At 43.1% G+C, this 17887-nt stretch overlaps 1 protein-coding gene across 4 annotated transcripts in view; it reads right to left on the bottom strand.

The window, feature by feature from the left end:
* Positions 1-868: 868 nt before the first annotated feature.
* The window catches only part of LOC142497588 (nucleobindin-1-like), a 50096-nt gene continuing 33077 nt past the window's right edge, over positions 869-17887 (bottom strand). For all 4 annotated transcript variants that reach the window (XM_075605598.1, XM_075605600.1, XM_075605601.1 and 1 more), the window contains exons 10-13: positions 17736-17825; positions 16344-16514; positions 11637-11748; positions 869-2878 (exon numbers count right to left, since the gene is read on the bottom strand). In XM_075605598.1, the coding sequence (XP_075461713.1) occupies positions 2733-2878; positions 11637-11748; positions 16344-16514; positions 17736-17825 (519 nt within the window). In that variant the 3' untranslated portion in view covers positions 869-2732. The remainder of the gene's footprint in view (positions 2879-11636; positions 11749-16343; positions 16515-17735; positions 17826-17887) is intronic.

Here is a 17887-nt window from a genome sequence, read left to right as displayed (position 1 = left end):
TTTAATGAACATTTAAAATCTGTTTTGTATATAATAAGTGAAAGAACTGAAGCTCTGACACAGGACGGCCCTGCTTCCCAACGAAGCAAATGCTGGCCTGAGATGGGTGGCACAGCATGGATGTTGGGTGGTTCTTACTGTGGATTATGATCCAGATGTCAAAAATTAAATTAAAAAATAAATAAAGTGGCACTGTAGGCTTTTAGGCCTCGTCCCCACTGCTCTCGCATGTAATGGCATGCGCGACGCAAACAAAATATGGCCCTCTATAGGGCCGACCCCCGTCACTACCTGCATGCGCCTGCAGAAAGCGCGATGCGCAACCGGATTTTGAGAAGACAAGAATTTTCTATTTTCATGCGGCGATGGCAACGTCACATGGTTTCCTGCTAACCAATGAGAGTGAAGAGGTTTTAAAGCCAGAGTGAAGTAAATTACAACCAATGAGAGGATGTGACGTCATAGTTGTGCCCCCTGGTCGCACGTCCCATCGCAGAACTGAGTGAGGGCTGCGCCGTGCGCGCAACAGTTATAGTTGGCTGTGGTTATTCAGCCTTCCTATAATAGGACCGCGCGCGGCAGTGAGCGCGCAACCGGCCAACGGGAGAAGGTGGGCAAAATACACATCTGAAAATACCGCCACTGAAATGTATGTATGTGTGTACAATGTTAATAAATATTTTATTCTTACCACCATGTCTTTTTTTAATAATAAATCACGCACACGCGTTCGCCCAGGCATGTACACGCAGGGCCGCAGCCTTACTCACTTCAGTGACTTTTCCCTTCAAGACTGAAAGCTTTTTTTTTTTTATCAAGAAAAAGAAACAGTAATTGAACTTAACCTTAAAAGTAGACCAACACAAAATTAGCATCAAGAGGCTTTTAATAGGTAGTCACAGGAGGATGGGATGACTGTGGGTACAAAACAGCACGGCCACAACTAGGGACAGGCTGTATAAAGAAACAGGTTTAAAAGCTCGCTACAAAGTCATTGTGCGAAGCAGATCTGTTGCAGAATAGGGCCTGGTGCAGCAAAAGCTACACATACAACACATTTTGCATCTCAGCGGTACTGGAGACTAAGACAATGAAGTGATCTTAAAACTCTTTAAATGTTAAATAAGCTCCACTTGTGAAATGTGAAAGAACCAGTCCTCCTTGAACACTTGTTACACAGATAAGTTAAGTTGCACTACACAAATCACTAGCTAGTTGCTTAAAACTAGAGCTATTTTAAACAACCAAAAATTCTTTGACGTAATTGATTGCAATGAGTGGGCTAATTACCTACAACCATCTTTTAGAAGGGTTTAAAAAAACAAAACAAACAAAAAACAGTTAACTATTTGGCAGTATAGTTCTTTGAATAAAGAACGCTGTGTTGCAAGCTCCGGGTTCCAGCTGCAGAGATACATAAAGCTTATGAGGAATTGTGAAAAAATAATTAAAAACAACATTTTTACATTATCATTAAATTATGACTTTACTCACTAGAAACCAACCTTGAATGTATGCACCATTTCCTCTAGCACTATTGTTAACTGTAGCAAACCACATCTGGCAATAGCACTACTGGCCATTTCTGTCATGAACAGGTCAAATTATATCTCCCCCTCTCCCCAGGTAATTTTGAAAGATATAAAATGAAATGTGCATCTCTGTTCTGTCATTAACCACCAGAATTGTTTCTCAGTGTTTGCCTTTCAGCTTGACAGATTTACTATATAAAAAAAAAACAAAAAAAACTGGAATCGGAAATTTAAATCAGGAAAGTAGACTTAAGAATAAGCAAAAGGAGACATTTTACAAGCACAGTTCCATGATGATGCCCATAGGGGGGTCAGCTAATCAATACATGTGCCAAAGGTGTTAAGTATTTGCCTCTGTTACAGGACTTGAGGGCTACCTATTGCTTTTGCCTACGACCACCAATGTATTGAAGATTTAGAGAGGAAGAGGTGGCTCGGTTGCTCCCTTTTTTACTTGAGGGGTCTGCAACATCCTTTTAAACATGTTACTCTGAAGCCTGGTTCATACCAGACCCAATTAAATCAATATTGTGAGATAAATTTCAAAAGATGTTACGATAGGTTAGGGTTGCAATTTGCAAGCCCATCTCTGGAGTCTATGTACACAGGCAGACATACACTGACCTGTTCCAAACTTGATTAAGTTATCTCACCAACAAGGAAGAGAATAAATCTTGACTAAAAAAAAAAAAACCAATGACAGATCCTGGGACCTCAAACTTGTTTGTTGCTAAAGTTGCCGGAAAGATTTGTATACAATCAGAACTTTGCCAGAGGAGACGCTGCATTACTCCTGCACCCCTGACTTTAACAGCCATACAGTCATGCATGAGGTCTGGTCCCATTAACTACCCCACAGCTAAAAGGAAACCCACCTCATTCATTTATCTTATGGCAGCTCAATAAAAAGCCACGATGGCAATAAAAAGTGCTTCTCAGGGGGTAAAGGAACCTCTCTTCCCTCGTTTTCTTTTAGTTTTTGAAATTTTTCATTTTAAGGTTTGTTTTTTGAAAACAAGAAGCCCGATTCCCAATGTGAGAGATTTACCCAGAGGTTGATTGCACATCCCTTAACTTTGAAATTCACGAGGCAGAGGGAGGAGATGCAGAAGGCTGTTCAGGAACACACCAATATATACCCAAAGCCTTGCCTGCTACTTGCCCCTGTGCAGTCTCCCCCCCCCTACGTTTTGCATCCACTTATTGGTCTGAATGGGCAGGTTTATCCGGCTGTGCATGCTGGTTCTGAGGCGGCTCAGGGTGTTTCTGTTCAGGTGGGTGCTGCGGTGCATCACCTGGGGCTCCAGGGTGAACTTGTGAGCCATGCTGCGGTGCTGCTGCGTTAGCTGCAGAGAGAGAGAGAGAGAGAGAGAGAGAGAGAATATTTCAGTGAAGTCTGTTAGAAATCCATTTATTATATTAAAATGTATGAATGGGAACTTATATCAAGATAATTGCATTGAGAATATGTTGTAGGATTTTGAGTTATTATGCAACAAAGGGAACTGAATCCCAAGTCTGAAGCATAGCACATGTTGGGGGTTGGCTTAGTAAAGGCCTGGTATAATCAGAGCCTTAAGTAGGTTAGAAGTTTTGTTTAAAGCCACCACGAGGAGAAAGGGGACAGAGTTAGTGATCTATAACTATGAGTTGTTCTCAGAAAGTCTTTCCTCTTTGCCTGGACCCTCCTCAAGGGCACACCCTGCATGTACCATCTGGCCAGGTCCCCGGTTGTGAGGGCGGCGCACGCCACGCACTAGTCGCTAACCTCTGCAGTGGCAGGCCCCGGTGTCTCCTGTTTCGGCTCACGGGGCGCGTCAACCAGCAGGGGATACAACAAGATTGTGTTCCTGCGCTGCGACGCGGTCACATGGTGCGCTGAGAGCCAAAGAGGCGAGATAGACTGAGCTAATGGGAGTGCTGCTTCACCATAGCATAGGCTCTCTCAATTGCAGACTCCTGATCGCCGTTATATTCCTTCAAGGTGAGAAACTAAACGGAGACACAGCTCAGTGTCACAAAGTCTTAATATCCTTTCAGAAATCAGCAAAGCATTTTTCTTGTCTCTAGTTTAATCAGAAGAGCGGCCCCCATCTCTTCTCACTTAGCCGGATTGGCGAAATTAATGTAGGCAAATGCAGGCACTATTTCTGCAATGCGAATACTGTACTTTTGTACAGTTAGGAGTCTGGTTTACACCAAGAAAACCATTGGTTGGTAAGAGAGGATAGCTGTAGCCATGCAAACTTGTCATGGCCACACCCACCCACCCTGTTTAGGCCACATCCCCGATCGCGGTTTTCAGCTGTGCACGCGCCGCCAGAACGCCAGGCGCGCGTGCAGCAGCCTCCAGCGGGACCTTAGCCAAAGCTGCATGTGAGTGAACAAGGAGAAGTCCTTTGCTCTATGAGTTAACATCAGAAGCACATGTTTGCCATCATTGATTAAACTTTCATTTGTAAGTAACATTGTAAGAATACATTGACTGCTGGAAAACCATCTTCTAAAGTATTGAATCTTTCTGAACAAGAAATAATAATATGTGGAATATTATTATTAAACAAAGTTCGAACATCTTAGCTGCTAAAGTAACACTGCATGTTTGTCACGTTACTCTACATACTGCAAGGAGGACATGCAACACATTGCAGACTCCTCTGCCAAAGAAGGGGCTCCACTTGTTTTTAATGACCACTTCAAAGAATGCTGTTCCTTTACAAGCCCTTACAGCCAATCACCACCTTCGCTGTCACAGGTGCCAGCAACACACTCTGTTTGAGAGGAACAGTCTGAAGCTAACGGGGTTAAATCCCAAGATCTGTGTCTGCCATCTTCCATCCAATAAAACAGTCAAGCGGGTGCACAGCTAAAATTGAGAGAGCCTAAAACTGGGATGTAGGAAGACACTTACAGTAAGCTGGGGAAGTAGACCATTGGTGGGCAACAGCCGACCCTCTGGGCTTCACCTGCGGGCCCCAAACAGCTGGCCGCCCAAGCAGACCACTCTCAGTGCAGCGAGAGAGGAGGATGTTACGGCTTCTTCCATTCCCTCAGCTGCGTAATGATTGCGCGCTGATAAATACTGCTAGCTCATCTCTTGTGCTAATCACCAGTTCCCAGTATAAGAGGAGAAGTGGGACAGGATTCATCAGTGCGCCAGCATTATGCTGCTGGCTGGAGTGAATAAGCTCCTACTTACTGCTGCAACATCCCTTCTGACTGTGCACTATCTATATGGGCATATCCCTTTTAAAGGGATCAAAATCCACAGACGCAGACCTTTAAAAAAGTAGGTCATGTTACCCACCACTGAAGTAGACTGCATGAAAGCACTTTGGTCTGAAGTACAGCACCGTTCTTATAGAGAACTTCATAAATTAAACAAATAACCAAGAACGGCACTCAGCCATTGTCATTGGAGAGTCAAATAGCCAAAGAGTACTTTTTTTTTTTTTTAATTAAATGTATTATTGCACCGTTTTACACACTTCAATCATATGTTCCACACAAATCCAAAGCAGGGGCCATTGTTTCAGCTGGTGCAATATGGCGTGATACTGTATGTTTATGATATTCACTAGCACTGAATCCTACGGAGACTGTGATAATTGTAATAATGGGATATGTTGAGTTATCATTAGTAACAATGAAGCTGACTCCATTTAAATTGAAGTGCATCATGTCACCCGAGTCAATGGTTTAGCATCAGACAAATGAATCCCTGAATGCCAGAGAAATTAGACAGGCAGCAACTCCTCCTGGCTACAGCCCAAGACGGACATTTCGGAGACTGCTATCTCTGTCTTGCTGTTGCTCTTCTGCCGGAGATTTCCCCCTTTTTTCCTACTCTATTTATGCTGGTAGTGAAACGCTGGTTACACTAGTAAGCTACACTTGGAGGGAAGTACCACGGTTACGTAGAACCTGTGGGAATGGGCCAGAAGATGGGGTTTACCTCGAAATATTGTCCCCTTGTTTCCATCTTTGTGAATATTAGCCCCCTTTTTTTCGTGTTGCAGTTTCTATTTTGGTGGCCTTTTTTCTCTACCTTTGTCTTGGAGCTTAAGATAAGCATCATCCTTCTAGATTTTCTCCCTTCTGCAATGTAGCTTTTTGCCTATATTACTGAGTTTCTTTATGGCTTGTTTTGGTGTTTATGGTCTTGTATTGTGTGCAACTTTTTGACTGGTACTCGGCCCAGTTTGTATGGCGTACGGGCTCCCACCATTTTTTTGGGTGCCAGAGAAATTAATTTTGCCTTGGATACAGCTCAACCCCATTGTAACGCGATCCGTTACAGCGCGAATCCGCTTATAACGTGATGCAAGCGTGGCTCCCAATTTTCGTATTTATGAATACTTTACAACACGATTATTGGTATCTTAAATACTTTATTGTACAATGCATACAATTGCACATTATTTCTAACGCGATCCGCTTAGAACGCGATGTGATTCTGTGGAACCCAAGCACAGCGTTATAAGGGGGTTGAGCTGTATTAAGAAATGTGCCCTATTATTATTTTTTTTTTTTTTTTTAAATCTATGGAAGATATATATTGGTGTAAGTCTTGCACACTTACAAATAAACAGCCCATGGTTCCATTTTGGTAGTGGTGCTGGGTACTGTTTATCAGAAGCTGCTGCAAGCTGCTCATATAACTATGACAAACCCCACCGACATTGCAAATGCATTCAATGATTACTTTGTGGGGTGTGCCACTAACTTATTAGCAAAACGCAACCCAAACCACAAACCTGAATCTCATCCTGGGAGTACCCTTATAGCCCCACCCCCTCCCAACATTGCCCACAATTTTCAATTTGGCCCAGTATCCGAAGAGGAGATTACACAAGCGCTTCTCAAATGAAAACTAAGCAGCCAATGTGGACCTGATTTACTACAATCTAGGTTCCTAAGACTTGGTGCCCCAGCCATTGCCAAACCAATTGCTTCCATAGTCAACTCTATCCTGTCTGCAGGCCATATCGCTAAGACCTGGAAAGCTGCCAGAGTTGTCCCAATCTTCAAAAGTGGGGACAAAAATAGTCTCAAACTACAGACCAATCTCCCTTCTCCCAATCTTATCCAAAGTCATGGAAAAATGTGTCCACTCCCAATTAAGCGATTACTATAACAAGACAAATTTCCCTAGCCAATTCCAATCTGGCTTTCGCCCCAAACACTCTACCGTAACTACCCTGCTAAAAGTTTGCAATGAAATCCAGTGTGGCATGGAACGGGGTCATAAAAACAAAAAACCGGCGCCTCCAAAAATGAATATAAATAAAGTCTGACCAAATATAAAGTCCAATATGACTGGGGAGAAATCCAGGGAGGGATCTTCAATGAAGTCTCATGGGAGGACAAACAAATAAGACAAAAACAAGAAAGGAGAAAAAGATCATAGTGCAACTAAAAACAACAATAAACAAATGATCACTGATAAGATTGACAAGGGAATAATTACAAATTTAATGCAAGTGAATAAAAATAAATAAATAAAACAACAAACACTTGAATGTTGGGCTAGAGACACTAATAAAGCGATGACATCCGGTAGGGATAAAATTGAAACCCTACTTACAGCAAGGCTGATTGTTATAAGCCCGTAGCAGAATTGTCCTTTACTTCAAACCAAAGCCTGTGTGGTGGATGGTATAACACAGCCTCCAGAGATCCACGATGCCGGGACTGCCACTGCTAACACACTCACATATGTCCTGTTGTGTGGGGTGTGCCGCAGGAGAAAGCCTGGACCCGATGCTGCCGAGGGGATCACCGAAGCAATACACGCAGACCGAAAGGTCTCGCGATGACTCGGTGACATCACCACGCAGCGCGAAGGCAGGGGAAGCACCCGGACAAGAAACAGGGAACTCAGAGAGCTCAGGCTCCGGGAAGATGTGCTCCCTTTCCTTGCGCCACTCCTTTCACTTGCAGAGGATCGCAGCGAAGCAGGTTGCCAGCGGAGGAGAGCAGAAACCCTGTGTTCCTGCTCTCCTCCGCTGGCAATCTGCTTCGCTGCGATCCTCTGCAAGTGAAAGGAGTGGCGCAAGGAAAGGGAGCACATCTTCCCGGAGCCTGAGCTCTCAGAGTTCCCTGTTTCTTGTCCGGGTGCTTCCCCTGCCTTCGCGCTGCGTGGTGACGTCACCGAGTCATCGCGAGACCTTTCGGTCTGCGTGTATTGCTTCGGTGATCCCCTCGGCAGCATCGGGTCCAGGCTTTCTCCTGCGGCACCCCCCACACAACAGGACATCTGTGAGTGTGTTAGCAGTGGCAGTCCCGGCATTGTGGATCTCTGGAGGCTGTGTTATACCATCCACCACACAGGTTTTGGTTTGAAGTAAAGGACAATTCTGCTACGGGCTTATAACAATCAGCCTTGCTGTAAGTAGGGTTTCAATTTTATCCCTACCGGATGTCATCGCTTTATTAGTATCTCTAGCCCAACATTCAAGTGTTTGTTGTTTTATTTATTTTTATTCACTTGCATTACATTTGTAATTATTCCCTTGTCAATCTTATCAGTGATCATTTGTTTATTGTTGTTTTTAGTTGCACTATGATCTTTTTCTCTTTTCTTTTTTGTTTTTGTCTTATTTGTTTGTTTGTCCTCCCATGAGACTTCATTGAAGATCCCTCCCTGGATTTCTCCCCAGTCATATTGGACTTTATATTTGGTCAGACTTTATTTATATTCATTTTTGGAGGCGCCGTTTTTTTGTTTTTATTATCTGTATTGGTTTGTGTGAATCTTTTGCCTTGGCAGCCCCCACTTTAACTTTTAAAGTGCGTTTATTATATGTTAGTCACCTATGTGTCACTATTTTTATTTGTAGCATTAGCGCTATTCTCACTGCTCTTCCCTTTTATCTGTATGGAACGGGGTCAACTCACTGGTGCAGTATTCCTAGATTTTGCAAAGGCTTTTGATACTGTTGATCATGCTATCCTGCTCAACAAACTCCAGAGCTCTGGAACAGGGAAACATGCTTTAAACTGGTTTCAGTCCTACCTATCAGGAAGATCCCAACATGTGTCCATCTCTGGCTCTAACTCTAACCCCCTGGCTATCACCTGTGGCGTCCCGCAAGGCTCTGTTCTGGGGCCCCTACTCTTAGTGTTCATCAATGATCTTCCCACAGCTTATAAGGAAGCCTCAATACACATGTATGCAGACGACACAATCCTATATGCACACAGCTATAGCCTCTCTGACCTTCAACACATACTTCAGTCTGACTTTTTGAAACTCGAAAACTGGATTTCCCAAAACAAACTGTTTTTAAACACTGACAAGACTGTAACAATGGTATTTGGGACCAAGACTAAATTTTTAAAGCTTTCAGCGACTGAGCTCCAGATTACAACCAACCCTAACTCCTGTTACTAGTTTTAAATACCTGGGCATATGGTTTGACTCCCACTTAACATTCGGGATGCACATTAATACTCTGACAACCAAGACCTATGCCAAACTAGGGGTACTTTACAGGAACAAATCCTCCTTAAGTCTCCTGGTCAGAAAATGTATCGCACAGCAGATGCTAATGCCAATTATTGACTATGGAGACATAGTATATGGCTCGGCACCTCAAACCCACCTTAGCAAACTTAACACCCTCTACAATTCAATTTGTCGTTTTGTTCTCCAATGCAACTATAACACACATCACTGCGAAATGCTCAAAGAACTAGATTGGTCATCACTCGAGTCTAGGCGCAAAGTTCACCTTTCCTGTCTTGCCTTCAAATTCTTTATGGGCAAGCTACCCAGCTACCTGAACAAGCTCTTCACCCCTACCACATGCAGCACCTATCACCTGAGATCAGACTCCAAAAGACTGTTCATGGTCCCAAGGCTCAACAAAGTATCCGGCCGCTCCTCCTCTTACCGTGCACCCCAAAACTGGAACAACCTACCAGAGACTCTTACATCCACCACCAGTCTAAGTTCTTTCAAATCTAAGGCTGTCACACATTTTAATGTGGTCTGTAACTGTTTCATACGCACATAATACAAATTATCTTTAACTGTGCATGCAATGTCTTGTATATAATGTATACCCTGCTCATTATGTAACTGTATTTGTAAACATGTATTATTTGTCTTAACTCTGTCCCCAGGACATACTTGAAAACGAGAGGTAACTCTCAATGTATTACTTCCTGGTAAAATATTTTATAAATAAATAAATAAAATAATCATAAAACCTTGAAGATAAAAAATAAAATTAAAAAATAGTTTTATTAAAGGAGGAAGAAGTCCTGTCAGAAAGCAGTCTCCCAGGTGGGGACAGGACAGGAAAGGCCCCAATTGCATGAACTCATACACCTCAGTGAGGACACTGTAGGTAGATAGACTGATTGAAGGATAGAGCCTGCAGGGTTACCTCATACACTGTAATGTTGCATAGGACACAGTGTGTCAGCACATAAATAGGCAAGACCATAAATGGATAGCCCTGGTGGGCTAGAGAGAGCAACTAAACCCCTTCAGTACTGAGTGAAGGAGTATATAGGGTTAATATAGGGTTAAAAAGCAAGATTTAATAACGCACGATAAAAAAAAAAAGTGGGGACATGATTGATCAAAAAACAAAAAGGGACCTGTGACTGGTCAACCGCGAGGTCGGGGGTCGTAAATGCCTGCCCGACCCTGCTAATTGATGCCCATTTGATGCTGCCAAGGAAGGGGCAGAATACGGCTATAAATCACTTGGTGATAGTGCTTCAGTAGTATTGGATAGTTTTTGCCGTGCCCTGGCGCAATGTTAATAACGCTCCCTATGCGTAGCGCCTGCTCAGGGATACCGTTAAGGGGAGCAATCAACAAAAATAAAGATCTCCTTTGGCACAGGCTCATGGGTGCGCTCCCACATGGGAATAAAGGAGGGGAGGGAATGGCTAGCTGCAGTATATACGCTCGGGTGATCCGCTGGCGTGTGAACCACTAAGGTGGTTAAGTTCCCTATTGGTTAAATATGGAGAGTCCCCAGTTAGTGAGTGACAGCACTATATACAGTGTTTGCCAGGGTTAATATTCCATGGGAGTAGTGTACACAACCTGTTCGGCTGATCCGCGGGGCGTGCACACCACTGGTTAGCTATATTCCCTGTAGGTTTGTTATGGAGGGTCCTCGACATATAAATAGCACGGAGTGTAGTTGTAGTGTAACGGTACACGGGAGTCAGTGTCCCACCGTTAAAAGCATGGATCTCACCCTACAATACCAGGGAAGGTAGGGGGGAGTGGAAAGGGAGGGTGCCAACAGCTGAGCTAGCCCTAGGTCCAGACCTGACACCGTTGCCTCTGCTCTGAAAACTGACTGCTTGCGGATGTACGGCGCACTCGAGAGGACTTAGCAGCAGCTGGTTAGAAATCTCGGCGGTATAGTATCAGTCGCATAACGCGTGATGTCAGACGTTTCACCATCGCTTCTTCAGAAAGGTATGTAACCTTCCCTGCTGGTTTTATTAAAGTTAGAGTTTCGGTGCCATCACCACACCTCCGTCAGGACATAAACTGTATCATACACAGTCATTTATAGAGAGACCAACTACAGCACCTGCCCAAAGAACTGCCCAAATACCCGCACCGCCCCCATCTCATGGCTAGCAAGAAAAATGTGAAAGGAATAAAGAGACACCCATCTGTAATAACTGCAAGAAAAGGGCAAAGAAAACACATTGTAACAGAGAAAAGGCAAAAGAAAAATATATGCTTGTATTTTGGCAGGTAGTTGGTCTTTATATAAATGCCTGTATATGATACAGGTTATGTCCTGATTGAAGGTGTGGTTATAGGACCAAAAACGTTGACTAAAAAACTTTTTTTTTTTTTTAAATCAACAGTTCACACAAGTACATACTATGTAAAAAGCACATTCTGTACATTGGTGAAGGCACTTGAAGCCATTTCATGGAGGACCCTGTATTTTGCATCAGGAAATGAAGTGTAAAGACTTCACAAATCAATGCTCAATAGGCAGAATAGAAACAGAACACCTAATAGAGCGCCCTCTTCATAACAGCTTTTCCTGTCTCAGGTCTTGTGCTGCTCTAACCAGAGACTTACTCTCACCCTGCCTTGGCTCTTACCTGCAGCGGCTGCTTCATGAGGTGCCTGAGCTTGAAACTTTAGCTCGCCATCAGGACCGGCGGGAGCAGCTCCAGGCTGTTGGGACTTCTTCTGTTCCATGTGCATGACAGCCTGAGGGAACAGAAAAAGAACTCAGTGTTTGCATTCTCTGCTGTAGTCTGAGACGCATTGTCATCCAATGCACACAGGCCCAAAGCACTTCTTTAAAGGCTGGTAACTGGCATCCCTCCCTCCCCCAAATAAAATATGAGATCTTGGTTGCAACACATGGACATAGAAGCCAGTTGAATTTTTACCCAATTACAGCTCAGAGCAATCTGAATAATCTGCAAACCTCATTTGTGCTAAGGAGAGGATTGACACCCAGCAACAGTTGGTGGGACAAGGCAGGCCTCCTGAAGCTATCACAGTGTTAAAACACTTACCCACCGCTGCAGCAAGGTCAGTGTGCAATCACTTGGTCAGGAGTGCGTCATGTGCATTCTCCTGATGGAGAAGTCTTATACGTTTGTAAATGTATGTAAAATTACATAAGCTTGAGGCCCTTCTGCTCAGAGAACTGGCTGAAGAGCCCTGCTTTATACCTCTAGGAGCTGTCCTCACTTGCATCCTGTAATAGCCAGTCTTAACCATCTTGCCAACATTGGCTTTTAAGAGAAACATGCCTTTTTGTGCCCTCGAAACAAAGCAGAGTTTGTCAGTCTTCCTAAACTGCCAGTCGTTTTGAGATACGATTTTTAAAGGCGAACCAAATCCAATTCGTTAAGGTTTATCCTCCTTTGCATTAGAGCAGGAGTGGCCAACTCCAGTCCTCAAGGGCCACCAACAGGTCAGGTTTTCAGAATACCCCTGCTTTAGCACAGGCAGTGCAGTCATTATGATCGAGCCACATGTACTAAAGCAGGGATATTCTGAAAACCTGACCTGTTGGTGGCCCTTGAAGACTGGAGTTGGCAACCCTTGCATTAGATGGATTTGAACATAAAGACGGTAAAGGTATTTGATTTAAAATCAAAGAAAGTTCTCTTTTTGAAAGATCCTGCAATTCACTAATTCTTTAGAGGTTCATATGACACATTTAAGACAAAGAACCAATGGCAGGTCCCATTTAGGTACATGTGTCAATATATTTGGTCTCATTTGTTCTACCAATTAAAAGAAAAATGGATGTCTGACTTACGGTACAGCCCTGACCGCCCCTATGGCAGTCATTTGTACATTCAGAGGTTACGGGCAAGGCCCTTAACAAAGCCCTGCTGTGGAAACTAACATGCAGGGCTGTAATGGATCTAAATCACTTTCCCTGCACTGGAGCACAAAGCACAATCTTTTTTGATTATTTTAATTATTATTGGAATCTTCTATTTTCAGAATAGATGCATAGCCATGATTAATATCAGGTGCCAAAAGGGCTTATCCATTTTGCCCTCTTCTGAAGAGGATTCCAGATTTTGTTTAAAAATAATCTTCTGAGGATACTAACTCAATATCTTCATATATTAGGGAAGGCTCAGCAATGCCATTGCTCAACTACAGCTGTGCTTTTATCTTCCTTTACATACAAGTTCCATCCATTTCTTTAAAACTTAGTTCTCTACTGCAATTCCTTGCACAAACCATACAATATTTATTTTTAGACTTTTCTGACGTAGGTTGTTTACAAGCTACACATACTAAAGCACAGGCTGATGATTTTCTAAGCTTAACAGAGGCACTGTCAATCTCTCCTCCTTGCTTAGTGTCCTGGGAACTGACTTACTGAAGACCTAGTATTACAAAACAAACCACAACTGAAGTCTTCTGAAAAGGAATACTCTGAGAAACTAGATAAGGTGCACACAACGGGACAGACCTTACTGGGCTATGATCGGGGCTTAGGCAGCAGAGACCTTTGCACCATACAGTAGCTCAATGGAGGCAAGGCAGAGACGGGAGGAAATACATACTCTTGGTACTTACTTCTGCCAGGACCTGATTTGGGCGCAAATGTTCACAGCTCATGCTCGCTAACCCAGAAACAAGAGGCCGAAGCCTACCTCCCAGCACAGCCCAAGCCATCACGCAGGGATGGTTAACAAATCATTAGCCATAGTCGTTGCTTAAGAAACCCTCATTCGACTGTTTAGAAGTGTAAAAGTTTGATTTGACTTAAAGTACGTTTTCCGACTAGTTGCACCACAAAAGCCCTTTTATGTTCTAAATATAATGTACATAATATATAATACTCTTTAATGAAACAATGTCATATCATTATGACAGCTATTATGTAAATCTGCTGTAAGCGTATAATGTCCTTTTCCTGATCCCATTTCAATGCATAATTATAACCTCTCCTCCCTTTATCTTTTCTCTACCCTGACCCTCTATTTTTGCACAAAAAACCCCCAAAAAACCCCAAAATGATCTTTAGGGAAATCCCTGCCCCGAAGAGCTTACAATCTAAGAGGTATGATGGGAGATTTACAGAGACAGCAGGTGAGGGAATAAGTGCTGTAGATGGCTGTGCTTGTTCACAATGGGTGGTAACAGTGATTATTTTTCATGGCAAATTACATCAGTGCTCAATTTAACAAATCTAAAAAGGGTGGCGTGATGCTGATAATAATTGGGATATGTCTGATCTGTGTGATTGTGAGATATAATCCCATTATTCAGGAATTTAGGATTTATAACAGATTGTAGCATGTGGTCTAACAGAGGAATTGATTAATAGTTCTGCTGACCCAGATAAGGATGCTATATCCAACTTTCCAGGAGGGCCGCTAACTACATAGGATTTATGTACTAGATAGACGATATTACAGTTATGTTGTCCAATTGTATCGATAAATATTCCCCGAGTGGGGAATAGAGATACCAGTGGCTTTGCAAGCAGCTCTCAGCTCTATAATGTGTAGGCGAGATTCACGCTCTGACCATACGCCTTTCATTGCTTTCTCTTAACAGCCACCCTGACCCTCCCCAGGATGCAACAGATGTATCTGTTGTGATTGCCAAGTCAGGTTTCTATAACTGGCCTTGTAGAAAGAACGGGCATATGAACACAGTTCTGAAATTCTGTTCCAATCGCCTTGCTGAGGGAAATGAATAGTTAATTAACAGTCTCCAATGCATGTCTCAAGATAAATGAGAACTGAGGAGAAACAGATCTCCCGCAGTGTAACGGGATGAACAGAAACCTTGGAGCGAACACAATACGTTTCCTTACGATCCTTGTTGGGCATCAGGAGTCTTCCTGAACCAAAGAGTATGAGAAAATCAGTTTTTGAAATGAACATGAGGAATTCCGAGTGTTGACCCCGAGATCCAGGAGCGTTATTTCTTGGGTGGGTGTTAATACATATTTTTTTCCCATGTTATATTGAAACCTAGATCAAGTAATAGGGGTAGGGTGTATTCACTCTCTCTTATTATGTTTGTCTCTTGTCTATCAGTAACATATCATGCAGATAAATGAGGCAGGTTATACCTCTGAGCCTTTAATGGGCTACCACAGATGTCATGATTCTGGTGAATGTGTATGGTGCTAATATGGGATCTTAGGATTAGTTTGTCCTCTTTAGTTGGAAGAGATGAAAAGGCCAGTTTTGCAAAATTGTACACCATGTGGGTCCAGCACGTGGTATTCAATTTAGTTGGGGGTACCTTCCCTGACAGACTCTTTCCATCTGGATATTGCTTATTTTACCCCTTGGTAGAGGCGAAAGAGACTGCAACCTCCTCCGAACCCCCAATCTACATGGGACTGTTAAAAGGACGAGGACATACACTCCACAGGTTCTTCCTCAGACATTTGGGAGACTAGGCCTCTTTAAGCAGACCACCCAAGTCGCAGAAACGAGTCTCTGGAGAATGAGGTTTTTTTTTTATTTTCTTGTATTACTCCAAAGTCCACCTTGACAGGGACCATCAAATGAGGTTGATATTTTTTAAATGTGTTTTTTACCATGTCTTTTTCCTATCAGAGAGAGCATCTTCCACCTTGCCAACCCAATGAAAAATCTAACTGCTGCCGGCCGCATGAACGCACAGCAGCACCACAGGGCAGTGTTTAAACACAGCTTTATAGCGTCCGGAGGCCTATTCCCACCAGTTGTTGCTGCATGTTGAGCCTCACAGAAGTACAAACTGTGCTGCAACCACCAGTTTTGTTTTTTGTGTTTTATTTTACAAATCCGTAAACAGAACGAACAAATGAAGTGGATCTCTTCTTTATGGTGAAATAAAGAGCTCTTGAATTAAATATTGGTGAAATGAGACAAATTAAATTAAATATTGCAAAGAAAACGTCTGGAAAATGTGTTCATTCTATCAACTAGCCAATACGATACCTCAAATTTTCATCTTGGAGGTACATACATCTCACAAAGTATACCCTACAAAGTATACCCTACAAAGTATACCCTACAAAGTATACCCTACAAAGTATACCCTACAAAGTATACCCTACAAAGTATACCCTACAAAGAGTTCCGCGATTTTAATGCAGTGTTCTGCATCTAACCAATGGGTTGCAGGGGTTAAGGCAACACAGGTATAAAGTATAGATAAAATCAAAACACAAAATGATAAGAGTGTGCGGAGAACGAAAGGCCCAAGATACAGCTACCGGATAGTGTTAGAGTAGAGACTCCACACTTATGCAAGTCAAAAGGATATAGACCGTAAACGGTAGAGATCCCTAGAGGAGTCGGAGGTCACTATACCTGCTGATACTCCTTCTTCTGAGCATCAAGTTCCAATTGCCGTTGCTCCAAGTCTTCATGCTCGCGACGCAGGCCCTCCGCTCGCTGGTTCAAGGCCACCTCCTGGGCAGCCAGGTCCTGCTCAAACTTGCGTAATTCCTCTTCAGAATAAGGTTGTGTCTCGTCCACCGTCTGAGAGAGAAATGGAAGAACCGGTCACAAAAGCCTTTGCTTCATGTGTACTGTTCTCCATGTGAAAACAAAGCAAAACAAAAAGCAACATGTCAACATGTGAGCACCATCAGCACAGCTCACAGGACCAAAGTATCTTCAGTCCTCCACTAGATTTCAGTAGAACAATTGTAGATGATGGGCAGCACTGCCAAACGAATCCAGCTCCCAGCTTGACCGGAAGACAGGAAAAAAGCGCACACTCCAAAATAGCAATAAGGTCTGGTTTATTGCAGGCTAGGCAAACAGTAACAGGACTACACGAACGCACCTACGCGTTTCGTGAACAGACCTTGATAAAGTGCTCTGTGCACGAAACGCGTAGGTGCGTTCGTGTAGTCCAGTTAGTGTTTGCCTAGCCTGCAATAAACCAGACCTTATTGCTATTTTGGAGTGTGCGCTTTATTCCTGTCTTCCGGTCAAGCTGGGAGCTGGATTCGTTTGGCAGTGCTGCCCATCATCTACAATTGTTCTACTGCACTTACCTTCTGGATGGACTGCACGCCCCTGATGTCTGGAACATCCTTAGAAGCACACAGGTAAAGGGCCGCAGTGCCCTGTCATATATACATATGGATACCTGTGGAACCTTATTTTCTGATTTGTTTATGCTTGGTTGGGTGTTTATTACTGTGTTTAATCTGTGGTGGTCAAGTGGACTCCACTAGACACATATCCCTTCCTACTGTATACCGTTTCAATCTTCCTGGACATTCCATTGCCATCTGGATTATCATTACATGTTATGGATGGAATTCTCTCTAATTTTTGAAGCATCACACTTCTTTCTACACTCCACTAGATTTCCTCATCGTTTGGAGTATCACATATCTACCTAGTGTAGACTTCCTTTAGTTTGTAATATCCCTGGGCAGGGACCGCTTAAATCATATGTGATAATATGTTAGATTTGTTTTCCAGATTTACATCTTTATGTTGCAGTCTTCACTCTCCTGTTGAACGTGTCTGCAGAATAGGTTCGTACATTACACAAACATGATAATTTAGCAAACCCCGACAGCTCGATTCTTGTGCCGTTTCTCACAAAAGTTCCACATTTGACGAACGTTACAAAGCAAATCATGAGTGACAGGAAAGTCATGAATTCAGGCATAATTAGAGGGGTAGAAGGAGGAACCCACTTTATCTGGGTCTTTGTTTTAGAGAATCTCAAAACCTTACCTCCCAGCCATCAGCCTCATTAAAATCCTTCCTCTCTGTGGATTTTAGGAACTCATTCAGTGTCACCAAACGATCATGGTCTGTGTCCACCTGCAAGACAAGGATCAGTGTCAACATGTTTCCTGTGTGGTCCCTTTGCCCCCTGCACTTTT

Source organism: Ascaphus truei, chromosome 6 (genome assembly GCF_040206685.1).
Source record: "Ascaphus truei isolate aAscTru1 chromosome 6, aAscTru1.hap1, whole genome shotgun sequence".
NCBI classification, from domain to species: Eukaryota; Metazoa; Chordata; class Amphibia; order Anura; family Ascaphidae; genus Ascaphus; species Ascaphus truei.
Note: the sequence above shows the minus strand (reverse complement) of the source record. Positions and strands in the feature narration are given on the sequence as shown.